Genomic DNA, 25,842 nt, shown 5'->3' with positions numbered 1-25,842 from the left:
CCTAGGATTGTTAGAAATGTTCCTGCTTGATGATGTCGCTTCTGGTCATGATATCACTTCTGGTGGGTCCTGACAGATTCTCATTCTAAAAAGTGGGTCCCGGTGCTAAATGTGTGAGAAGCACTGATTTATGCAGAGTTGAGTCCAAGTTGAGTCACTGAGGCGACTTGAGCCCCATTCAAGCCCAAGTCAATTGACTCAAGTCTACATCACTAGTATTTAGGGTGGAGCAAGTACCCAGGAAGCCACATTATGGTTTTGTTCTTTTTCAGCTTGCCTTTTATCATCTGCCAACCTTTTGCTCCAAACCCAAGGTGTCCTCCTTATGTCTGAAACTCCCTAACTTTGGGCAGTGACAGCAGCTGTCATCCCAGTTAACTTCCAGTTTGACAGATGAAATGGGGCAGAGGGGGAGTGCTAATGCTAGGCGCTGAGCTTCTGCACCCGTTTTTCCTTACAAGTGCCAAGAAACTGTTGCCTTTCTGTATTTTTGATAGAGAAAATTACTAGATTCTTGTCGTCCAAAATTAAACATATCTAGTTGCTTGATTTTTCAGAACACACATTTCTATCTTTATTGTACGTGGGTACATTGTGGAACAATGCAAGAAAGGAAAGATACTGTGTTGTTTTGGTTGGAACATCTACCTTCAAGAACAGATGGTCTTTCTGGAACATAGACAAGAAAATAGCTAACTACCTTAGCTTATTTTTAGCATAGGAGTCTGAGCCCAGACATCGGCATGCTAAAACAAGGAGACCAGTACAGGAAACTACTAGTCAACCAGAGTCTGGGGGAGCACAAGAGCCTATAGTCCATAGGATTTGCATTTACAAAATCCCTAGTACAATTCCATCTTCTCCAAGGTATGGGATACTGGAGATCAAAATCAAAGCCTGACACAGATGGAACTGCAGATTGTCCATAACATGACTATGTTCCAGTTATTGTTTTATTATGCACATATATTGTTTGATACGTGGGGCCCTAGAGCAGGGAAGCCCAAAGTTTTTGGCAGGAGGGCAACATCATCTCTCTGACACTGTGTTGGGGGCTGAAAAAAAAAGAATTAATTTACATTTAAAATTTGAATAAATTTACATAAATGAATACATTAGAGAGGAAACTTATATGAATGAATGAATTTTACTGAGGCAATGATGCACATGGGACAATCAGGGATGTGCTTTAACCAAACATACAGACCAAGCCAGAAAAAGAGGGGGGGGGTAACATAACTCCTGACTACATAGCTCTTGCCCAGACATAAAACACACAGAGACATAAATTGTTCAGGGGCGATGATACCCATGGACCATGGGGGTGTTAAAATAATGCCAATCAGGAGACAATCAGGGATGTGCTTTGAGACTAGTGAAACACACTGCTCCTCTCTTCTTTGTCGGAAGAGTTAAGGGTGGCAAGCACGCAGGTGGCCCCGGAGAGCCTGAAGCGCAGCCTCAGAGACCTGAAGGTCTTGCACTAGCTCAAGGCCTATAAAAGACCTTGTGCAAAGTGAGGCTGGCCTTTCCTTCACTGCCGTTGCTGCTTCACAGGCATGAAGCTGCAAGCAGTGAAGGGAAAACTTGGCCTGCAGCTCGCGTTGGGCAGTCACATTGGGCCAGTGCGGACTCCAGCAAGTTTTTGGCAGGTTAGAGGTTGGTTGGAGACTGGGGGCTCCCTAAGGGTCAGATTTGGGGTCTCCAAGGGGCACAAATGGCCCCCGGTCTGGGGACAGAGCACCCCTGCCCTAGAGAATTGCTTGATGCACCAGTTTGGAGTAATATTCATTTTCGAACTTGGCTACCGACAGATTGCTTTTCTCTTTCAGATGTGGCTCTGCTAACTGACTGCAAACGGATTTCTGATCCACTGGTTTGGGGCAATCAGATGCAGAGGGACAACACATTATGGGCAGTTTCAGGAAGGACTCATATTTGCCATAGGGGATTTTAAATTTGGAATCCTGCTTAAGTGGCCCGATCAGGATTCTATTCCTGGGATTCATATTGGTCTTTACAGTAACAGATCCTACAGCAGTTCTAGTCCAGGCCTTTACTCACTGCCCAGACTAATTAGGCATCTGTGAAGAATTTCTGCAGGCATAACCTTAGGGTTGTATTTTTATGAGTGGGTGGAAGTGTAACAATGGGAGCTTATTATGCTGGCAGGAGCCATTTCCCTAGATAATACACCTATAAGTACATTGATTACTGCGCCTGTTAGCAAGAAGAAAGCAGCAACTCTAGAAATGGTCAGAAAAAGGAAAGGAAAGGAAAGGCTTCAAAATGATTTTTATTTTGCTCCAAGCCAGAAACAGAGCTTCTTAACCTGGCTGCCACACTATGAACCAACTGAAGTTCCTGGACTTCTAAAAAGGCAGCACATGGATAGTGCAGTACAGGGGTAGCCCAACTGTGAGAATGTTCATATAGATGGCACCCTTGCAGGGATAACAAATGGAAGAGTCCCCCACCCCTCTGCCTGCTGCCCTCTCCAGCCTGCCACTCCATTGGCTGCCCTGATCCTCCTCCAACTTGCTGGGAACAAGTCAGAAGAAGATCACAGCAGTGGCAGCCTCCAGCATTGCTGGAGGAAGAAGTAGGGGAGAAAGCTTCTGCAGTTCCAAATCACTTCTCCCAGCTTACTTGATGCTTACAAAGCCCCAGGTAGACAGGGAAAGGTGATTTGGAGTCACCTGCCCCTTCCCCACACTTACAGTACGAAAGTGTTTAGTTGTCTAGTTTTAAAGCCTTTGATCATTCTTGAATTCTGGGATGCTTTTCTGTTGGTCGCCATGATGGGATGGAGGTTGAAATGAGCACAACGGAAAATAGCTTTCATGAAGCAATTTAGTCAACATTAACCAAAGCTGCAACATGAACAAAAGTCAAGTTTGAGCAAACCTCTCCTGTAGATTCAGTATTGTTAGAAGGATTGCAGAAATACTGTCTTTTAAGCTCCTTGAAGAGCACTCTATAGCAGCAATTCATGACCCATCAGGGGAACCAGAAATGGGCCATTTCCCCTTAAGTGGAGTGACACAGGAATGGGTGCCTTGATGGCGCCACAGCGGTTTTCGTGCAACGGTCATTTAAACATACTTGGGAGGTTGTATGCAACCTAGAGGCTTGCAGTCCCCTCTGTGAGCCTCCCTGCTCGCTGATTGGAACTCACTGCTGCAGCGGGGAGGCTCACAGAGGGGGCAGCAATGACCCCCCCCCCCCGTATGTTTAAATGACTCTGTGTCCCCACAGCACCATGATTGCTGCGGGGCCATTGGGGTATATCCCCAAAACCACTGCATCGCCCCTGCCAAGACTTAGAGCGGTCCCAACTCCCTTGCAGGAGTTTGGGAACCGCTGCTCTATAGCTCTGTAGTAAGTCTATGAATTGTTAAGAGTATGTTGGAGAGTATTATCTCCATGTTAAGATGTATTGTTAAGAGTAATGTTAAATGTTAAGAGTATTGTCTCCTTCACTTTCCCTCATGCAAGGTTTTTCAGACTGTATAAACTGCTGCATCCTAAAGAGGCAATTCAGTTTGGCTCATCTTTCACCCATACCCATGCAGATACGTACCTACTGAAAAGAATGGTTTGTTTTTGAACCACAAAATGTATGCTGTGAAAAGTATGGGAGAAAGAAAAGTTGGGGAAAGTTACATGAATCTGCTAAGCTTCTTCATGTGGAATCATGCTGATGCTACAGTTTTACATTTGATAACTCTGTTGCCGTCTCTCTGATTGAACCATTTGATCTTGCCGTCTCTTTCTTGTTTATAATGGCTGTCGTGAGGCTGAGATGAAAAGCACCTTATACTTTATTTCTGTTGCCTTTTATTGTCTTTTGATGCTTTTTCTCTCCTACCGTCATATCGCCAGTTGTTTCAATTAGCATAATAATTACCACTTTTAGGTCCCAATCCATTCTTGTGAAGTTTGCTGTTTGACAAATAATTACATTTAAAATCCAATGTTACAGCCCTGGGCAGATTGAAACGGGATACACTTTGTGCATGTAGGCAAACATATTCTGGAGTTTTAGATTAAGCCTGCAACCCTATGCATGTTTACCTGTGAGTAAGCCCCATTGAAATTCAAGAGGAGTTACTTCTGAGTAGACATGCCTAGGATTGCGCCGTAAGAGCACTTTGGGTCACCTGTACATATCTATGAAGCTCAGTCTTTCTTCCTGCTCTTTCAGATCTCCATTGAAGTAGCATCTCCTCACTTTATGTAGTACAGGTTGGTGCTCGGTATCTGTGGGGGATTCATTTCCAGATTCCCCATGGATTCTGAAATCTGTGGATAATGGAATCTGCGGGTGGGCCATCAGAGGACCTCCGGATGTGACTAGAAGTGTCTTCTGGTCACAACCGGGAGGTGAGGTGGGGCCCTCCAGTGTGGGTGTGGAACCCGTGCTGAGTCAAACCAAACTCACAGTGGTTCCACCTATTCCAGGTTCCACCTGGGCCTCTTCAGCCTAGAAAAGAGGCGCCTGAGGGGGGACATGATTGAGGCATACAAAATTATGCAGGGGATGGACCGAGTGGATAGGGAGATGCTCTTTACACTCTCATATAACACCAGAACCAGGGGACAGCCACTAAAATTAAGTGTTGGGAGAGTTAGAACAGACAAAAGGAAATATTTCTTTACTCAGCGTGTGGTTGGTCTGTGGAACTCTTTGCCACAGGATGTGGTGATGGTGACTGGCCTGGATGCCTTTAAAAGGGGATTGGACAAGTTTCTGGAGGAAAAATCCATCACAGGGTACAAGCCATGATGTGCATGTACAACCTCCTGGTTTTAGAAATGGGTTATGTCAGAATGCCAGATGCAAGGGAGGGCACCAGGATGAGGTCTCTTGTTATCTAGTGTGCTCCCTGGGGCATTTGGTGGGCCGCTGTGAGATACAGGAAGCTGGACTAGATGGGCCTATGGCCTGATCCAGTGGGGCTGTTCTTATGTTCTTATGTTCCTTAATTTAGTCAATGTTTCCTTCCTTGGGAAGACAGTCAGCTGCTGTCTATTCCCCCTGTGAGTTTTCTTATTCTGGCTCTGAGCCGTTTACCATTGCAAGTTGATCGCTTATCAACAGCACTCTCTTACAGCGATCTAGGAAGATCTGAATTGCACCCATCATTCCCTCCAGTGGTGTAGCTAAGGGGGTGCAGGGGGTAGCAGTCGCACCAGGCAACAAGCTTTATGGGGCAACAAGCTGAGCTCATCACTAGTGGCAAAAATTGAGAAAATACTGGTGTGTACGAATAATACCATCATGTTATAAATCATTGGAAAGGTCATTTAATGCATTTTCATTTAATGCAATGAAACAAACCACATTAGAATATCTGTATTCTATCAAAGTTATTGCCAATTAACCAGAAAACTAATACACAACTGCCTTAAGGAACAAAAAGTGGATTTTCTTAACTCAAAATTGACCTATGACACTGGGAGTTCTGAGAGCCAATGACATGTTATTACGATACAGCATGGAACCAATAAGGTGTTAATATGAGTCAGCTCTCATTTCCATGTATCATAATACAGTTACTCCTGCTAACTTATATTTAGCAGGAAGAGAATTAACATCCCTCTTCACCCCATCATAGTGTCTCTAACCAAGAAGGGGCACACTTTTTATTTATTTACTTAATCAAATTTGATTTTGTCATGGGGGCGACAAAATTTTTTTTGATCCCAGGTAGCAGATAGATACCTTAGCTATGCCATTGGCTGGGGGATGTAGCAGATTAAGTGGGTGGTGAGCTGCTTGGGGGAGGAGGTAGGTTCCCCCCCAATTTGTACTTTTTAAAAAACCCGGACGTGATGGCACTTCCAGTTGTGACATCACTTCCAGGGCATCATTTTGAGATCCGCACCACACTACACGTTCATTAGCTATGCCAACCTTTGTCCTCACCCTTGTAACCTTTGATGTTTACTTTACAATCCACTGACAAGGGGTTCCCAGCTAGCATCCCCAAGCCAGTTGCCTCTGGGGATTGGTTCTGACCTTCATTTGCCCTCCTTGTTTTCTTGTGGTGGATGCACACCAATCCCAAAGTCTAATCCCAGCCCACACTATACCTGAGAGTTATGACCTGGCAAACAAACACCTGACTGTATCAACCCTTGCAGTTTGTGGAGAATAGTTTGTAGAAGCAGCTAACCCCTCAGATCTAAAGAGTCTTCTTTCAATGCAATGCTCCCTTTTGTTGTCAAGCATCTGATGACTGGGACAGTGTGTTCCCCCACCCTCCAGGGCTTTCTCATTCACTTCAATCGAGCACAATGATACACAGGAACAATGAGATGTGTGAGCAGAGCTGTCACTTCCTTTGAATGAATATGGATCCCAAGCAACTCCCTGCAGGAACATAATATTCATGAGCATCTGGGTTGGGGCAAATCCATGAAAGTAAGTTCCACTGAAGCCAATAAGACCTTTAATTCATGCAATTCATTAGGATCAGGTTGCCAGGAACATAAGTATGTTGGTCCCAATTAAAGTGAATGCCACTTGGAATTTGTGCTCCAAAACCACCAGGATACTTTTGAAAATCTCCCTCAGCTTTATTTAGAATTTAAAAGAACTGACCTTAAGCAACTTTGCTCAGAAATCAATTAATTATTATGATACTTATTAACTGAGGAATGACATTTAAGGACACTGTTTTCCCTTTAATACCTGCTCCACAGTACAGTAAGAAAAGTAATTAGAGTTTCACACTTTGATTTTTTTCTTCTCTCCCACAGTTTACTCTCCTGTAATTAACTTTATACATCTGAAGTAACCATAAGCTTTAATATTATTTGAGCGACTGAAAAAGTCATGTTTTCCAAGTTGTTTATTTTAGAAAATTGAACTGAAAGTACCTGCTGTTGTTTTTTGCATATTCTAGCATGTGCATATTCTAGCATATTCTAGCATATTCCTGCATGTTATTTGCCACTGATCCATATATCAGCCAGGATCCAGTGAACCACACAAGTGGTTGTACCTGCCCAGAGGGCTTGGGACCTGTTTTTCCAAACAGCAGCACCTTTTGTCATATGGCAATGAATTTTGAAACTGAAGGTTCTTTTGCAAAAAGTAGTTTGAAATACAACATGGAGATGTATGCTCAATGCCATAGTATAGCTAGAGGGGGCAAAATGGTAAGTATCGCAGGCGCCACAATGTGCTATGTACCTCCTCTCCCACTTGCCGTCAGAGCCATTACTGGGCAGTGATAGCAATGTGCAGGAGATGCTGTTTGGTTTGCCGTCGCTTCCCGGAATGGCTCTGATGGTGAGTGGAAGGGGCCTCTTACATGGCGCATTGCGGTGCCTGCAGTACTTACCATTTTTGCCCCCCTCTAGCTATGCTTCTGGCTCAGTGATTTAAAATGACTGCATGTAAGTCATTGGTCTTAGCTCTTCAGATACTGGTCTACATCTTTAACTCTTATCTGTGTAAGTGTTACATGTAAAGTTGTAAGATTGTAGGAACAGGTAGCCAAAGGCATAAAGATTAAGTTTGCTCCCAGTGTTTTCTTAACTGACCTCTGCCATAGCTTCAGATCCCAAGAACTTCTTGGCCTCTTTCTCCTCTTGGCCTCTTGGCAGGAGGTCTGGTCTAGAGGGTTGAGCCTCCATTTGCCTGAAGATAACATCCGAAGGTCACCAGTTTGAGGCCACCGGCACTGTGTGGCCTTGAAGCAGCTGACAAGCTGAGCCGAGCTATTCCATCTGCTCTGAGCTTGGGAGGATGGAGGCCAGAATGTGCAACCAGATCAAGAAAGAAACATCTGAATGTTGTGGTTTCTTGAAAGACAAAAACCTTCTTTCAAATTGTAAAAATCCCTACGGGGATTTAAATTTGCCCGCCTATGTAAACCGCCTTGAATAAAGTCTAAGGAGAAATCTGAGGACCAAGAAAGGCAGTATAGAAATACCTGTATTATTATTATTATTATTATTCTCCAAAGCCTAGGTACAAATGAAGGGTTCTTTAAACCTCCCCCTCCAGCATCAATAGCAACAGAGGCTTTGATAGAGTTCTCCCCTTGTGCACCCTGGAAGTGGGTGAGAGTGATGTTCTAGGCCAGTGGTTTTCAACATTTTTCATTTCATGGCACACTGAGAAGGCGCTAAAATGGTCAAGGCACACCATCAGTTTTTTGACAATTGACAAGGCACACTGCACTGCCGGCTGGGGGCTCACATCCCCTGATGCCCCTACTAACATATGACCCTCCTCCAAACTCCCACAACACACCTACTGACCATTAGTGACACACCAATGTGCCGCAGCACAGCGGCTGAAAATGGCTGTTCTAGGCTACCACTACCCTCTCTTCTATGCTTCCTCTGGCAGTCCACTGACATCTTCCTGTTTGAATCCAGGAAGGGGGGGGGGAGGAGGAGCAACAGAGGCTGGCACATTGCTGGGTAAGGGCAGAGCATTTTGCTCAGCAAGGTGCTGTGCAGTGAGCCAGGGCTGATATTTGATTCACCACCATCGGCCAACAGGAATCCTTGGGGCAACCCTGCCCAGTAAAGACCACTTATACCATGAGCTCTTGCTTTTTGTTCTTCCATTCTGCTTTTTATTGTTCCGTTCTGAGGCAAGTATACTGACAGTTCAGCACAGGTCTCTGTTGGACAACCTCTAGGGAAAACAAAAGTGAATTCATCAATGTTCTAAACACCAGGATTCAAGGAAAAGAATGACTAAAAAATTATCCAGGAGGGAAACTGTTGTACCTTTCCCTTCAAGACAAATGAAGGGAAGCATTCAATTTTAGTTAAGCAGGCACACACAATGGCAGCAAGCTTCTTTTCCTATTGTACCCACATCAGCATGGCTGTTATAAATAGTGGGCTTTATTTCTTCAGTAAATATTATCATATATTCAGCTAACGTTGAATGGGATAGACTGCTGTTTTATGTTCCTTCAGTTTAGACTTAGAAAGTTATAGTAAAAGGCAATAATGGGTTCAGAAAATTGGAAGGTGTAGCCAAAGGAATTCAGAAACCAGTTTGGAATTTCTTGTTAAGCAAATATCACTTGTCTGGGATGGGCCACAGTTACATGGGAAGGAATCATGTCACTGGCCCTGCCCAGATGGTTGTTCCATACATAGTTCCCTAGAAGGGCACAAGATCACACCACAAGACAGACAGGAGCTTTAACCTGTTGTCTCTGCCCCAGATACAGTCCAGATCTCACCCACACACCTATGGTGCCAATAGGATCTTCCTTGCCAGGTGAAATAGCAGCTGCAGAGAGGTCTGATTGAGTTAAAGCCCCTCTTCCTTCCACATCGTGGTCCCAATCCAGTTCGACCCCTAGGCTTCTACTTACCAAAGAAAAACTAAGTACAGCAGAGACAATGATGCATTGAACACCAAATGATGTTTGAGTGTACGTGTGAATTAGTTGTCCTGTTCTGGTCCAAAAAACCTGATTCATACAATGTAGGACAATCTAGTTTTGCACATGAACCACAAAGAGCATTCATGTTCAGCTAAAGCATATCTTATTTATGTTCTTTTGTTTTATAGGTTATCATTTTGTACTTTGAGCCAAGTATATTTCGTTGCATACTCCTAAGATGGGTTCGTCTTCTGGGATTTACAACAGTTTATGGAACGATTGCACTCAAACTACACAGGTATTACATTTGTTGTTTTTGTTGCTGTGTAAATTAAGGTGTCACCGTGTGCACACTTCCTGTGAGTTAAACCCATGAGTGCAATGGGATTTCTGAATAACCAAGCATAGCATTGGACTGTGTGTATATATTCCCATACACATGCACACCCAGGAAATTACAGTGACAAAGAAACAAAACTTTGCATTTTCATCTGCTTCCTGATGCCTGTCTATGTTTTATTTTTCCAACAGTCGAGCAAATAAGTATAATGTTTTGGTATGAGGCATACTCAACATTATGTGCTGGGTGAAACTTCTCTTGGGAGGAATCTTGTAAACAAGTACATAATTCAATAAAATAGATGTTTCCAACAGAAGAAAACGAAACCTATCCACTGAATATCAGATTTTAACAAGCCAGGCCGTTGCAAAAATGAAAGCTTGCTGCTGTGAACAAATTACCTACTAAAATGTGATCATCTGTTCAAACTTGTTCTAGAACATACCCTAATAAGGAACATAAATATTAATTATATGATCAAGACTGACAATGTCTGGGGACTTGTTTCAATATAACTAATTGATCCAGCGGTGTCTCAATTCATGTGCTTTTCTTCAAAGCAGGTAGTTGTTTTTTTTTACGAACTTTGGGACAGTTAGTTATTCCTGGAGATTTTTTCCCAACATGATGCAATGTTGGAAATCCCCTGAGGAAGCCCCACTACAATTTCTAGGATTGTTTGCAGTCCATCAGGAGGTGGATGCTGATTCCTGGAGATTACAGCCAGTCCTAGATGGCTGGCTGCGCTATTTTGGGAACTTATGAGACTTGCAGCCCAATCCTAACAAAATCTCTCCCTACTGATGCAGCCTCACCAACAGAGCAAATGCTGTATCTTGTGGCGGAGGGGGCAGTCGTGGAGGTCTCCTCAAGGAGCCTCCAGCTATTTGTACCAGTGACTCCAAAGCACAGGAGGACAGCTTTTCTGCTACCAGAATGCAGCTTATGCTGACTTGATCATGAGAGCTGTTTATATTAAGCCCATGATAGGACTGGGCTGTTGGTATGGTTATTCCAGTTTGGGAGAAATAAAGAGACTTCAGGAGATCCAGTCACAGAGTTCCCACATCACTTGCAACTGAGACCTTGTCCAAATTGTCTATTAGAGATTGGAAACCAATAGCCAAATAATGGCTAATTCATACCAGTGCATTAAATATATAATTTCATCCCATTTATCTTTTGGCCTCATTTCCTCCTTAGGATTTGCATCTCACTAGGGAGCTAGAGAAGGCAGAATTCTCCTTTCTACCTAACACTGAAAGGCACAGAGATCTTGAAACACACTGCTTCTTGGCTCCCTGGCCCAAATGTTCCAAGCCCTTTCTTCAATTGCCCTTCCGCTACTTATTCTGCCTTTGTCCTTCAGCTATTCTGCCTCTGGGTATCTGGTTCTCAGCCTTCTAAAACGTCCCTTTCTAATCAGCTTTCCCATCCTTATCCTAGTCTCTTCAGCTCATTCTTCCGAAGGACTTGTGATAGGTTTTAATCCCAGCCCTACTAACACTTATCCTTTCTCACAGGAGGATGGACTGTGCAAATACTATTGTTGGAGCATTTGCAATGTCGGCAGACACCAGCTCAACCAATCAGTGCCATAAGCACAATACAATATAAATAGACATGCCTTACAGTTGGTTTTCAAAAACATATTTGTTAAGGGGACAGATCTCCTATTACTGCTTTCTCCCAGCTAGCCTTTCTGTATGACTTTAAAACTTAGCAGTTGGCATGGCCGTAGCTTAATTAAGGCTGCAATCATATGCACACTTATCTGGAAGTAAGCCTCATAGGACAAAGTGAGATTTACTTCTTAATGAACATGGTTGGGGCAGGGTTGCTAATTATTCTGAACACTAGTTGGCTGTAATAAAACTAGGGATGTTGATGACGTTCAGTTTTAGAAAGGAGATTTCAGTTGGTGAAACACTTTTCTTGTCTTGAAAGCTATTATTGTTGTTGTTGATAAAGAATATTTACACAATGCTTCAAAGCAGGTCACAGCATTCAGGTGGCGGACATATTTTCTTGGAGTCAGCTCCAACTGCGGTTTAAATCAATGGAATTTACATCAGCGTTTTAGTCATAGCAAAAAAAAAAAAGTCTTGTAAGAGATTTTGTTCAAGGGAAGCCCTATTTGTGAGTGATCAAGGAAGCGGAGGAAATGATAAAGAGCCCAATCCTGAACGGTGAGTGCCGCCTTACCGCCGGCGCACACTGTCGCAAACATGCTATAAGGCATGTTTGCAAGCCTTACCACTGGGCCAGCACCTGTGCTAGCCCAGCGCTGGCCAGCACTGAGCTGGTGCCGGGCAGGTGCCCGACCTTCGCTGCTTGGTGGTCGCATGGACTGCCGAGCTGCGGCATGGTAAGCGGGGGAGGGGGCTGGGAAGAGGCGTTCCAGGGAGGGGGAAGGCAGGCGGAGAGTGCAGAAAGGGCGGAGAGGAGGCAGGTGGGAGGCGTGCCAGGGGGAGGGAAAGAGGCGGGTCTGGTGGAGCTCCGCTTCACCGGATCCTGTCCATTCGTGGGGGGCTCGACACGAGGTTACTTCCCTTACCCAAGAGGAGGGGACAAAAGTCCCTTTCTCCCAAGGTGCCACCCGCGGTAGCCCGTGGCGCGCAGTATCCGGCGGCAGCCGTTTTCGGTGCCGCCAAAGCTACGTGCCATGGGAGCTCAGGATTGGGCTCCCCTCCCCCCCCCCCCGCAAAAAGAAATGGAACGTTGAGAGAAAAATAATTCTGGTCACCGCAAACACTATGCACTGAAAAACTCTGGCAGAAGGAGAATTTCATTAGCCACCATTTAGCCAGAGTTTCTACTAGAAGCACACAGCTGTGGAGAGCTCTTGCGTCTGTTCGGGCTCTCCCTCTCCATGCCATTGATTATTCTTACTTAAACAGATCAATTAAGTTCAAGCTCTGCTGGAGACGAGTCCCTTTAATTACACTTCTTTTGCATCTTTAAATAGAAGGTCATATCTAATAAAAGAGAGGTTTTAAAATTGAATCAAAACCATTGTCTTCGTGTCAGCAGTGTTTGGAGATAATTAATCCCCCCATCTGATTCCATGTTTTCTTGTTCAAAAAACATACCTTTTAGCTGTATTACAGCCCAATGCTGAGCTGCCCAGAGGAGCAGTGACGCCAAAGTGGCTACCGCTGTATCCTATGGGTACCGCAGCAGCCGTTGGAATCTCCTCGGGGGACATCGCTGGTGCAAATCTGCGTTGATCCATGCAGGTGGATCAGGCCCTGGAAGGGGGTTTGGATATGGTGCATACTGGCCAATCTGCCCACCCCCTGCCCTTGTTGCAGCCCTGTTCTACCCTCCCCCCACCCCATTCAACACCTTCCCCCCCCCCCGTGCCAAACATATATGCCCCTACAGGCCTCGCAGCCACTGCCAGCGTGCACAGGAAGGCTCTGGCCTTCCCACTGGTGTGTCCGCTCTCTGTGCTATCGCACTTTACTATGCTTTTCCGCCAGCACGGGCGCTAGTTCGGATTGGTCCGTGAGAATGTCGTTCAGATTTCCAAGGACTTGTATTAGAGCTGAGGAATTTTGCAAGGATTAAAGTTGTATAAAGTTCCCAAAGTTGGTTCCCACATGACTGTAGAAGATAACCACATTGTTGATTCCTCCCACAGAGTCTCCCCCATGCTAACATTAGCTAAGTAGCATAAGATGTAACTGCAGAGTAATGGCAGCAACCATATCATTCCTAAAACTTGTCCTTGGTTTGTAGATACCAGAATTTGGCTCAAAGAGAGTTAAGAATATTTCTCTCTTTGTTATATTAGTATAATAATAATATTAGGAACTGAAATTTCATCAGAATGAAAGAGTCCATCTTCCTATGGTAAAATGCTTGACTGTTATAATAAGTGGTTGTTAACTAATTTATCCTCTGGGGAAATTGCATTATGTCATGCATTGGGGCTAATGCCACTATTGGTATTCATCCTGCACTATTTCTTAGGGCGCTTAATAAATCAGACAGGCCCAGGTGGAGAAAAACTTTAGTGGAAGAACTCATTTATTGGAGAAAATACACTCATTTGAAAGCAAGGAAGTCAGGAAATTGATAGCCATTAATAATAAGGATTATGTGACAATAGTGCAAATGTACCAACTTTAAAAATGAATGGAAATCCAGAAAGTTGGGGATATGAGAAATGCATTAAATTTCACATTTGCTTTTAGAAAAGGTCAAAAAAAGAAATACTTGAGCATGTTCAAAACTGTTTGAATTATTATGTCCTTATAATATTATTACTTCTTTGTATTGCTCCACATAACTATCTTGATAGGAAAGTTAGGGTAGTGCTTATATCTGCCCTGTTGAAACTCTTCCCTCCCCACATTTATATGCCATACTTTCTCCAAGGGGCTCAGGATAGCATACATAGTTCTTCTTCCTCTAGCAGTGCATGTCTACTCAGAAGTATGTCTTACCGTGTTCTGTGGGACTTACTCCCAGGAAAGTGTGTATTAGATTGCAGCCTAAGTTTCTTCAGGTGCCTGGTTGCTGGTGTAATGCAACCCCTCCTCTCCATCAGAGCCAGGTGGAACTACAAAAGCTTTTGCAATCACGACTGGCTCTGAAGGCGGGGAGGGGCCACTTTACACTAGTGGCCAGGCACCTGAAGAAATTTAGTGTTTTGCCCCCCTCCCCAGGAATGCCAGTGCCAGAGGCAGCAGTCTTTAACCGTGAAATTAATGAAATACGATCTTTCTATAGGGATGCACAGAATTAGGATCCTTATATTTTATTCTGGAAACTAGGAAGGGAATGATTATGTGGCAGGTTTATGTTCTGTTTCTAGGCCTAACTTATACCTGGAGTACCAATATTTGGTTTCTAGCATAAAACTGAGAACTTTCCAGCATAGTCCTAAGCATATCTGTGCAGAAGTATGTCCCGTTATGTTCAGTGGGGCTTACTCCCAAGAAAGTCCTTACATTGTGCTCCCTTAAGAGGCTAAAAAAGGGTATTATAGACCATCATCCAAGTAAATTGTCTCAGAATTTAAACTTCAGGCAGATTCAGACTTCTGACTCTGAACCCCAGTGGACCAAGCCTAAGCTCAAACTGCACAACTTTTGACCCACCAAACCAGATGCAGCCCCTGGACAGCAGCTTGACAAAACTCTTGACTTTACTGCTTCTTTGGACCTGCAAAATTGAACTGAAGATATGGCTACATGACTCAATGGATCGAAAGTTGTAGAGGACTCCCTGAGGCTATCAAAGCTGTCACACTGCCCTAGAGTTTGATTAGTTTTTGCTGGTTCAAAGCCTTAAAAATGCACAGATAAATGCAGGAGGAGGAGAGTTTTTGTTTATAATTTAATATAGTAGCTGTTCTTTGAGGATACCTGAGAAAATCTGGATAGGAGATTTTTCCAAAAGGCAAACAGAGAAAGAGTGGTAGGAGTTTCTCATGCATGGTTGTATTACTGGCCAAGCAGAGAGAGAAGTCCCATTCGGGAGCTGTTGTGAGGCCCAGGGAGGTGTGGGGAGGCATCTGTGGTGGCTGGAACCTGTGGAAGTCACTTCCAGTTGCATCTGGGAGGTGTTCTGAGACCCAGGGAGTGGGCTGCAGGCCAGTGCAACCTCCACAGGGCCCAACACAACCTTTAGGTAAGTGATTGTGGAACCAAGCTTGAGCATCTGTGGATTTTGTTATTCATAGGGGAAGGGACCTGGAACCAATCCCCTGCAGATACTGAGAGACAACTATATCTTCTGCACTGATTAATATGAGTGAGAAGAGGCTAGCTAGTGAAGAACCATTATGGTCACTCCCATTTGCTGCTGCCTTTTAAAGCTTGGGCAGTGTCCCTCTCCCTCTCACAATGGCCATGGGGCACTGACTGCCTTCTGAGGTGGAGGAGAAGCAGGATAAAAACAATTTATTATTTAAGTTTTTAAATTATTGCATTGAATAGTGAATTGATGTGAGCCACATTGGGGGCCAAAAGGCAGGATTGAAATCTCCTGAATAAATACATGCAAATAAATATCTTAACATTTCTACTTTAAAAACGATCCAACAGAAAAATACATTTACTACCTATGAATGTTGTGAAACAACTTTTAAACCGTTGCAATGACAGAGCTTGCCTAGGGAGTCAAAGAACCACCTGAATGTTGACTGCTATATTTAGCTAACAATTTGATGATCTCTGAATCGGCTGAACCAGCAAGTTCCAGTTTGGACCTGGGGTTATCATGAAAGTTTTGAAAGTCTTGCTTGAGCTGGCAGTGCTTCAGGAGAGGATTAGGAAGATGCATGACTCAGGTCTATTTTCATGTGTAAGCTTCCTAATAAATATTGACCTTGAGATCTTTTGTACTCGTTCTGGAAAACCTTGATAAGGGAGAAATAAGTAAATGGCTTCTGGTGAGATAATAATCTCCTGATGATTTTTTGGAAGCAAATAATTAGCTTGCCCCACTACCAATGCCCTCGAATGATTCATAATCATCTTTCGAGAACCCCTGAAGTCAGAATTATAAAGATGGTCCATTGCAAGGTAGGGGTGTGGTGTTAATGTTTTTTTTTTTAAATTTTCAAGGACTGAACATAGTGTTAAAGTGCATCTATGTCATCAGATCCCCTTAACTGCTTCTCACGGGACCTGTTCATTGTCTAGCTGTAAGCAGTAACACAGACACAAGGGATAAAGATAACAGTAGTTATTTCATTTTGCAAGCAAAAGGCCGAGTCTGCTCACCTCAGACAGCAGCCCCCAAAATAGAACAGACAGTTCCTTATAGACTTGTAGGTACACACACACACACGTTACCCAAGGGAATATTCAAGCAAACTCACATTTCCTTTTCAGACACCTTAGAAACGCAAATAACTTTCTACCTAAGGGGCTTTCCCTATTTCTGATTTGACCTTACACACCTTTCTCCATACACACCTGTGAACCCTGCTGTTCTACTTTTATCTTAACCAAGCAGTTTCCGAACAGCAAGCATCGCAATCCAGCATTGCCATGACCAATATGGAGTCGGTCTTCAGTGGTGTTTCAATTAGCCTCTTTCTCACATAACGGCAGACCCATATCAGTAACAAGAGCTCCAATGCCACTTACTGGAGGTTGGTAGGCAAAACCCTATACTGAGGCCCCCATGGTTCTTCCTGCCCACCCCTTCATGGGTATTGAAGGCTTGGGTTGGCCTGACCAGGTGGGCCTTCTGTGGGGCAAGCATCCTCAGTCAGTGTCCAACCTGGCCAATCCTTGACACCACTCTTTCCCCGTAAGATTTGACTTCTGCAAGCACCAGTGAAAGGTAGGATCTGTTATCTGCACTGTTTCTCCTGTGTGGACAGTGGCAATTCAACGCTGGTGGCCCCCTCCTCTTTCCCCAATGTAAGGCCTTTTTGTTAGGGAAGGGTAACGGGGACCGAGAGGAGGGCAAGGTGCAGCAGAGGCTCACTGCAGACCCAGTCTCTATCTCAGTTCAAGGAGGGTCTGCTCATGAGGGGAGCTGTGCCTGCCTCAAGGTGTGCCTTCCACTCTGTTCAAGTGGGGAGGGATTTCCATATGCACACACACTATTTTCAAATAATGGGCCCACCCCTAATTCTGTCAGTTAGCAGAAGCTTCTTGGCCTTTATGGCCTGCGTATTGGAGGCATGTGTTGCAAACCTGCCTGCTGGACTAGATGGACCTTTGGCTTATGTTCTCCTGCTGTTGGCCCTGAAGTAAATGGCGTGGATTGTTTAGAGCAGTAGTCTCCCTCTCCCACCGCACCCTGTTCTGGGTTCACTTCAGAGAGCCAGGGCTCATGTGAACACAGTTCACCTTTCTCTCTCTAAGAGCAGACTGAAGCTCCCAGGCAGAACAGTGTGAGCACAAACCCTGACTGAGCCAAGTGACAGCAGATGAGGGGGAGGCGAAGGGAAAGCAAGCTCTAACCAAGCTGTTCTATCCTTCCCCAGCCCTCCCTCCCTCCCTCCTCCCCCAGACTCTCAAGCACAGCTGAGCTGCAGAAGCACAAGCCCCACTGGGAGGTGAGTCAAGTGTGACAGCACAGGAGAGCTGTCTGGAGAGTGAAAAACATGGCCCTTGCCCATCTGGTCATTTCCTCAGCCTTTCCAAATGTGGGGACTTGCCAAGTCAAAAGCCTCTTCACGCATCAAACATCGGCCTGCAATGACCATACTGTCTAGACCCTAGATCAGCCATTTTCAGCCATTTTCATCTCAAAGCACACTGAGAAGGCACTAAAATTGTCAAGGCACGCCATCAGGTTTTTGACAATTGACCAGGCACACCAGGCTGCCATTGGGGGGCTCACATCCCCCATTGGCCTCACCAATAAATGATCTTCCCCCAAATTCCTGTGGCATACCTGTGGACCTCTCATGGCACACCAGTGTGCTGCAGTGCAGTGGTTGAAAATGGCTGCTCAAGATCAAAGATGAACAGGTGGCAACCCTTTTCTAGATTTTTAAATGTTTTCATCTGCACTCTGGAGGAAAAAAGTGCCTTCTCCAAGAGGCCCATTTTCCACTTCAGGTGCATTAGACACTTGTATCTAGCATGACGAAAGAGTAATTCCTTGTTATCTTGAACTCTACTGGATGCCATCTAGTGGCAGCCTGGAGCATGCATAGGATTTTCCATTCTCTTTTTTGGGAAGGGAAATGCTCAGTGCCAGCCAAAATAAATACCCAGTAATCCACTTGCAGAAGAAAATGGGGGTACATGCAAGGCCCTGGGTCACAGCAACAGAGCCTCTACTATCAAGCTATATGTGAGCAAATTCAGTTGATGTCATTGGTACTAATTCATGAAGCACTAGGTACAAACCTACAGCCTTAATTACCTAACTATGCACTGTTTCAGTAGGATTTGAATACACATGGTTTATTTTTGGATTGTACCTCTTGTGGCAGTAGTCCAGCTGCATGGAATGGTGGATCACTTTTTGCGACCACCAGAAAGCATACCACGCCACCAGAATGAGGGATCTGGCAGCACAACAGGTCCATAGGATTAAGCCCTTAATGATGCTTGACCACCCCACCCCAACTGTTGGGGGGAGGGAGAAGCATCCAATGTTCTAAATAAATAAATATTGTTGTGCAGCCTTAAAGCTATATGAAGCCCTTTGAGTGTGAACAAAATATGCATATGCAAAAGACACCAGGGTCCATGATAGGAGTGAGAAATTGATAATACTGGGAAGTTCTCAGAGCACTTGCATCCAAAATCAGCTCTGACTATGGAAAATAGATTTCAGGGTTGAATTCTTTACTTGCCCGTTTGAAAAAAAGTCCTTTTTCTTGTAGCCCTGTGATTTAGATAAGGATGGTCAAGAGTTTTCACACTAAACATGCTGTGTTAATTATGATGATCTTGATGACCAGAATTCAAAGACAGAATTATGAATAGCTTGAAAGTAAGCAAATAATTTACTTTGAAATAAATAGTAGGTGTGATTTTTTTTTTTTTTGCGGGTTCAGTGATTTGGTAGGTTTTTATCTCTTTATCTCCAACAATTCTGCTGATGACATGGTAAAAAACAGGATACCCAGATAGTCTAAAAATAATTGGTCTCATAGATATTTATTTAATGCTTCTTTACATGACATACACTACATAGATACAGAATTATCTAAAGATGCACTTAATATATCTTGTATTTGTTTTCTGTAGTACATGTATCTAACACACAGTAGCAATAGAAGAGTAGTCAGGAAGATGGGGTCAATCCTGCAGAACAGTTCTCCAGACATGTGTTTCTGGGTCATTGTCAAATTTTTTTTTTTTTTTAAAAAACAGCCGACAAATTCTTGGGTTCAGAGAGCCACACTGATGATTTTGTTTCTTTTCTCCTGTTCACAAACACTCAAAGCAGCTTACCACAAGCTAAGAACCTATGTTGGCATCCTTCAGTCTCGGAAGACTATGGTATCGCGCTCTGAATAGTGGTTCTGGAACAGAGTGTCCTCTCCAGTGCGCGAAGCCTGAGTAAAGTAGATATGGAGGATAGACTGTTACCCATGCAGCAAATCCCCCTCTCCACGTCGCTGAAATGGTCCAATGGAAAGGCAGAAGCCAATATGGTTGGTTCCAGTGGCGTTGCAGGAGTTGCCAGAACGTTACTGTGTTCAGCCATGAACTGCCTCAGGGACTCTGGCTCCGGATTTTGCCTAGAGGTTGACTCCAGAAGCCTTTTCCGTAACTGGATGTAGCCACAAGGCAGTGGAGGTTTGGGATCAGAGTTTTCCTTCTCTTAGATGAGCTGCCTTCCCAGGCTAATGAGTCCATTAAAAATACAGGTGTAAAATAGCAAATATTACAATGGCAGTATTTTAAGGGTAGAGCTGACTAAAACTGCGGATTATCAACATTAAAGTGTGTTGATTTTATTTTTTATTTTATTATTTTGCAAATACTTGAAAGCACAAAATGAGAAAGTCTGGGAGATCTCAGTGGGGAAGGAAGGACCTGCTCTCTAATTTCTTATTACAACAAGACAGAGTGTAGGGTCCTATGATGCTGATATTAAGGCCTGAACAAGTTCACTTGGGGAAGCGGGGTGACTTGAAAATGTAGAGGCTGTTGACTTAAAAATTTTTTTTCTTATGCTTAGTTTGATCTGCACTGTTTCTTGTGATCTTCCTAAAGAATAATGTCCTAGGGAGGCTACATGGATATGGTTATACCAATGAAAATATATTCATGTATGTTCTGTAGACATTTCTATCCAGTACCATTAGTAGAGGTAATTTGAGCTGTGACCCTGTGCAATAAATTCAATATTTCAATACATTTCTCTTTTCAAAATAAACCACCCTTGGTTTGATAAGTGGCTCCATGTCATTAAAAAATAATGTTTTGACAAAAGTTGAACACAACAGTGCTGTAATTATCATTTCTTTCAACAGAGTATCCTGAAACACACTTTTTCCCCCCCTGAACAGCAGCACACAAACCATTACTCCATCAAATGATACAGTGACAACTGAAGAAGTGACTGCACATTGTAATATAATCCTTTTTTGTTTGTGCAGGGTTTTGAAGGTATTCCTGTCTCGAACTGCCCAACGAACTCCATATATGACAGGGGGACGAGTGATGAGGATGCTGGCTGTAATTCTTCTGGTAGTGATTTGGTTCCTAACAGGCTGGACCTCTGCGGTCTTCCAAAACCTGGAGAAAAATATTTCACTCATCGGCCAAGGCCAAACATCAGATCACCTGATCTTTGATATGTGCCTGATAGACCGGTGGGATTATATGATGGCTATTGGTGAGTTGCTTTTCGTGTTATCCTTAGATTTAGGTTGTGTGTGTTTTTAATGGTTTAACACAATTTTTGCTGAAGTATCATCACATCTCATAAGCACAACCAGCAACCTGTGTCTATGTATCTTTACACGAAAGGAAGTGCCCCTGAGCTCAAAGGAAATTGGTAGTGAAGTGCGCCTGGGTTCAAAGGCAATTCTCAGAAAACTGCGCATACAGTTGCAGCCTTAAAATAATTCAGGAAAAGCAGGTGGTAGAGGAGGACAATTAGAATGAGAGTGCACGACTTCTGTATGCAGACACTTGTAGGTAAATGTATCGCATTTGTGGCTAGATATAAGCAGCTTAAATCCAGAAAAGTCGGTCATGCACCATTGAAACTAATGAGACAAATTCTTCGTGCCTAATTAAAGACTTAGTAATGCCAAGGACATTTATGGCCCAATCCTATCTGGGTCTTGCGTCCTTTGTGGTGGCACGAAAGCCAGGATGCAGTTGATACTTCCATGCTGCTGCCAGAAATGGCACACAGCATGTGTGCCAGCAGCTTCAGGAGTGCTCAGAGGAGACAAGTGTTAACAAAATATCTTGCCCGTACATGATGCGAGGGATACATGGTTGTTTGTGCAAAGTGCTCCCTGTGTGCGCCAAGTGCCCTTTCACCCTGTTTCCTGATACCAGAGTGCCTCTTTGAGAAACCAAACAGGTGTGGCCCCATGCCATGTGCCCTGTTATCTGTCTGGGACTGTCCCTGACAGAAGTTTATATGCTGGGATGGATGCGCTGTGATTGTCTGCCAGATGTAGTCTGTATCCTGTACTCTGTTGTGGTGGAGTGGTTGGTTCAGGGGCTGAGAGGTGTTGTGCTTTTCCCCAATGTTTTGCATCCCCATTGTTACCTATCGTTGGGGTTCCCAAAGTCTGCAGCATGGCGCTTTGGAGTATTGTGATACACTCACAGGGGATGCTGCAGGATGTCCACCTGGGCACAGCCGTCTTGGATCTTGCAAAATCTCGCAAGATCTGAAATGGTGGTGTCCAAATGTCGTGAGGTTTGGGTGCTGCCATCTTGGATTTTGCTAGATTTCTTGAGTTTTGGGTGCCACCATCTTGGACCTCGCGACATTTTTGCAAGATCCAAGATGGCAGTGCCTGGCTGAGCCGGGAAGAAGAGGCTGTGGGGTCGTTGTGACCTAGGTAAGTTTGGGAAACACTGTCCTCTAACTAATGCCTAGTCTGTTGTTGGCAAAGCATTTTCTAGGCATCGGGGCATGTTGGGCATCTGAAGGAGGTTTGGGATATGGTGCTTGCTGATTCCTCCTTGTCTACTCCCTGTCCCTCTTGCTCTGTGTTTTGTTTTCTCTGCTGGTGAGGTTATGTTGGCATCAGGGCTATATTGGAATTAAGATGGTGTGGCTTTTCCTTCTGTTGCACTGTTATCTGTGTTTTGGCTGTCAGCAGAGGTGCTTCTATGACATCAAGACTGTCATTGCACCGGCATCCATGGTGTTATGTCATCCTGTGTCAGGGGGTCATCCTGTCTCAGGGGTAGGACTGGGCCTCTAGTTACTCATTTGTTTGGTAGCTCTCATATGTTACATTAAAAATAATCATAAAATAACATAGATTAAAAAAATACATCTGTACTCTGTTAGCTTCTAGACATCAACCTGAGCAGTGTAATCAAATGAACAGCCAGCATTCCAGATCCACAGTTCAGCAAATAACTTCAAAAGACCTTAAAAAAAGAATTTAAAACAAGTTTCAAGAAGTGTGAATGTCATTTAGAAATGGGCTTGCTGCTCAGGCTATATAGTATATTTAATTAACGTTGTAATCTATATCATTGAGGTCAACTGGCTAGGGGGAAAGTGACCTGAATCTCACAGTGACCTGAATCTCACTGTGCAGTTTTAGCCTTTTTCCAGCATATTTTACAAACTTTGCATATGTTCTGTAATTGCTGTGTAAATGTATGGTATGCTCCAGTGGTTTAGTAGTAGAGCTTAAAGCATTAATCAATTAATTGATGCAATTATCCAATTACTGGCTTGAGAGTCAGCTGAAAATACATCTCTGATTAATTAGAGATATCCAGCTGAGTTATGTCACTACCACCTCTGGGACATGTCTGATGTATCCTTCCTGCTGCTGAATGGATCCATTGGGGAATGAAGTCCATCAGGACTGGACCTGTAAAGTATGAGTGTCAACCAATGACTTGAGGAAGTGTTGAAAGAAAGCGCTTTTAGTAGTCGTTTGAGGAAGCGTTGAAAGAAAGCGCTTTTAGTAGTCGTTTAAATGTGGTTTTCAAATTAATGGTGAGGTGGGTGGGTGTGTACTTATGGATGAATATTGGATGCAATAATTAATCCTAAAGTGTGAGGAACAAAAATGGAGGAGCTACCAGAAAGTGCAGTGGTGTCACTTGGGTTGATAACCCAGTGCGGCGGGTGTCACCCCCATAGAAAATGTCCACCCTCAGATCTCAAGGTATGCCTGATCTGCGTGGCTGCTATCTCCCTCCCTCTTGTTGGGTAGCCCTGGACTCACGGAAAGCAAAAGATTAAAGGAGTCCAGGTCTACTGGATAGATAGACCTGGGATTCAGAGACCTTTCTGGCCGCAGCTAGTTCAATCGAAGCCTTGGCCCTCCTGCAACCGCCACCTTCCCAGACTTAATCTTGGCCCTTTTCAGGGAGGTGGGACAGAGAGACAGAAAGACCAGATCTCCCTGGATCCAATTAGACTTGGGTTCCAAAGCTTTAGGCATCATCACTCCAAAGGTGTCATCTAGTTTGGTCTGCACACACACTAGTGATGCCACTAAAAAAATGTGTAAATGGAAAGAGCATCAGGCAGGGTGTATGGTTGTTCTACCATGCCAAATTTTGAATTGACCAATCAATAAATTGATAAATTGCATATTTAATTGACACATATCCATGTGTTAATTGTTTTTAAAAGCCATGTTAGAATACCAAATATTTTGAAAACAAAACAATTAGAGAACAATTGGGGGATTAAACATGTGGTTCTGTGGCTTCCAGTTCAAGATACTAGTAGACATAAATGCAGTTGATATGAAATGCATTTTACAAAAATGTGGATGCTATTAATTGTTATTAATGAAACTAAAATGTATAATGTGTACATTTAGAAATTCCTATTACATGAGCCATTAAGATTTTTAGAGGAAATGTCTAAACATTTACCAGTAACTGAATTTATAAGTATACATTGGGGCATCCTGCTATAAATTCTAGGGTGATATGAATGCTTGTGTGAGGAGGAATTGCAGTCAGGCTTTCCACAAGAGAACAATCAGAGCTGAGGCAGAAATTGTGGGGATGGAGAGAGATGCTATATAGACCCGCTGATACCAATTTAGTTATAATGTAACGTTCAATATTGTATAGGCAGCCAAAATTCTTACCTGGCTGAACTTCAGCTGTTCAGACAGGAAGAATCTCATCCAGGCTTGTGTTAGTCTGATCGAATTTGCCTTGCTACTTTCACACCCTATTCCCAAAATTCTGAGTTCATTTATTGTAAAACTCCTCTGAGCCTCAGAGATAATCACATATAAATGTTTCTTTCAACACCCAGAATAATTATTTTTTGAAACTGACTACAGAAGAGAGGCCATCTAGGATATAAGGTTCCACAGGCCTATGAAAAGTAGTCAACAAAGTAACCATGGCTGCAAATGTGCACATGGATTGCTAAAATCGGATTTACTAAGTACTGATGTCCTGCGGCCAGGATTCCTTTTGAAAAACTGCAGCCTGGACTCTGTTTCCTGAGCTGAAATGTAGAGCAATTTCTGTGTTAACGTGATGTTAGACATTCCCAAGGTGTGATGCGGAAGATTCCAGTCTAGCACCATGAATTATTATTCAGCTAGGTGCAGTGCTAGCAGTTCTTCCAGTCCCTTTCTGCATATTCCTGAAAACCGCTTCAAGCACCATCAGAGAGCATTTTTTTATTTGTCTGCTGTAATGTCCGATAGATTTCAACAACGGAAATCCACCGAAACTGACCTAAAATGAAACATACAGCTGAATTTAACCACTGGCAAATTCTCCCGTCTACTGCAGGAATTTCAAACTCATTTCATGTAATGGGCTAAATAGCTTTCAAAGCACCTGCTGAGGGCCAGAAGTGACATCATTAAGCAGGAAGTGATGTCATTAAGCACATGATAGCCAGAACTAAGCCTTTGTTCTCACATAGAAACTCAACTCCTGAAGCCTTTTCCACAACTGGATATAGCCACAAGGCAGTGGAGGTTTGAGGTCAGAGTTTCCTTCTCTTAGATGTGCTTGCTTCCCAGGCTGACGAGTCCCATCTACCTGGTGGCTGTTTGGTCGCCTCTTACGACAGGTACAGCCAAACTGAGGGCCTGCTCTTATCCCCAGCCCCCGGGGGATGACGCAGGAGTGGAGGGGCAGAAAGGGAGATCGTGGGGGATGGAGGACCGCAGGGCGAGAGAGGGGGGCTGTGGGCAACGGAGGACCGCAGGACTCTCCCCCTCCCCCCTCTGCAATCCTCCGTTAGCCCCATCCCCGCTCTCCCTCTGCAATTCCCCACTACACACAACCCCCATCTCCCCCTCCCCCTCTGCAATCCTCCGTTAGCCCCATCCCTGCTCTCCCTCAGCAATTCCCCACTACACATAACCCCCTCTCTCCCCTCCCCCCTGCAATCCTCCGTCAGCCCCATCCCATTCAGCCACACTAGACGCTGTTCCAGAACCACCATTCAGAGCACGATACCATAGTCTCTCGAGACTGAAGGTTGCCAACAATAAGAAACTCAATGGCTGCAAATGACAGATGAGAAAATGTG

The 25,842-nt window shown here is 44.0% G+C and overlaps 1 protein-coding gene across 1 annotated transcript in view; it reads left to right on the top strand.

The window, feature by feature from the left end:
* Nucleotides 1-25,842, top strand: part of GPR158 (G protein-coupled receptor 158) — a 136,742-nt gene that overhangs the window by 89,729 nt on the left and 21,171 nt on the right. Inside the window, exons 6-7 of the mRNA XM_066627615.1 lie at nt 9,563-9,672; nt 20,759-20,997. Of these exons, the coding sequence (XP_066483712.1) occupies nt 9,563-9,672; nt 20,759-20,997 (349 nt within the window). The remainder of the gene's footprint in view (nt 1-9,562; nt 9,673-20,758; nt 20,998-25,842) is intronic.

The sequence above is a fragment of the Tiliqua scincoides genome, chromosome 5 (genome assembly GCF_035046505.1).
Source record: "Tiliqua scincoides isolate rTilSci1 chromosome 5, rTilSci1.hap2, whole genome shotgun sequence".
Taxonomy (NCBI): domain Eukaryota; kingdom Metazoa; phylum Chordata; class Lepidosauria; order Squamata; family Scincidae; genus Tiliqua; species Tiliqua scincoides.
Note: the sequence above shows the minus strand (reverse complement) of the source record. Positions and strands in the feature narration are given on the sequence as shown.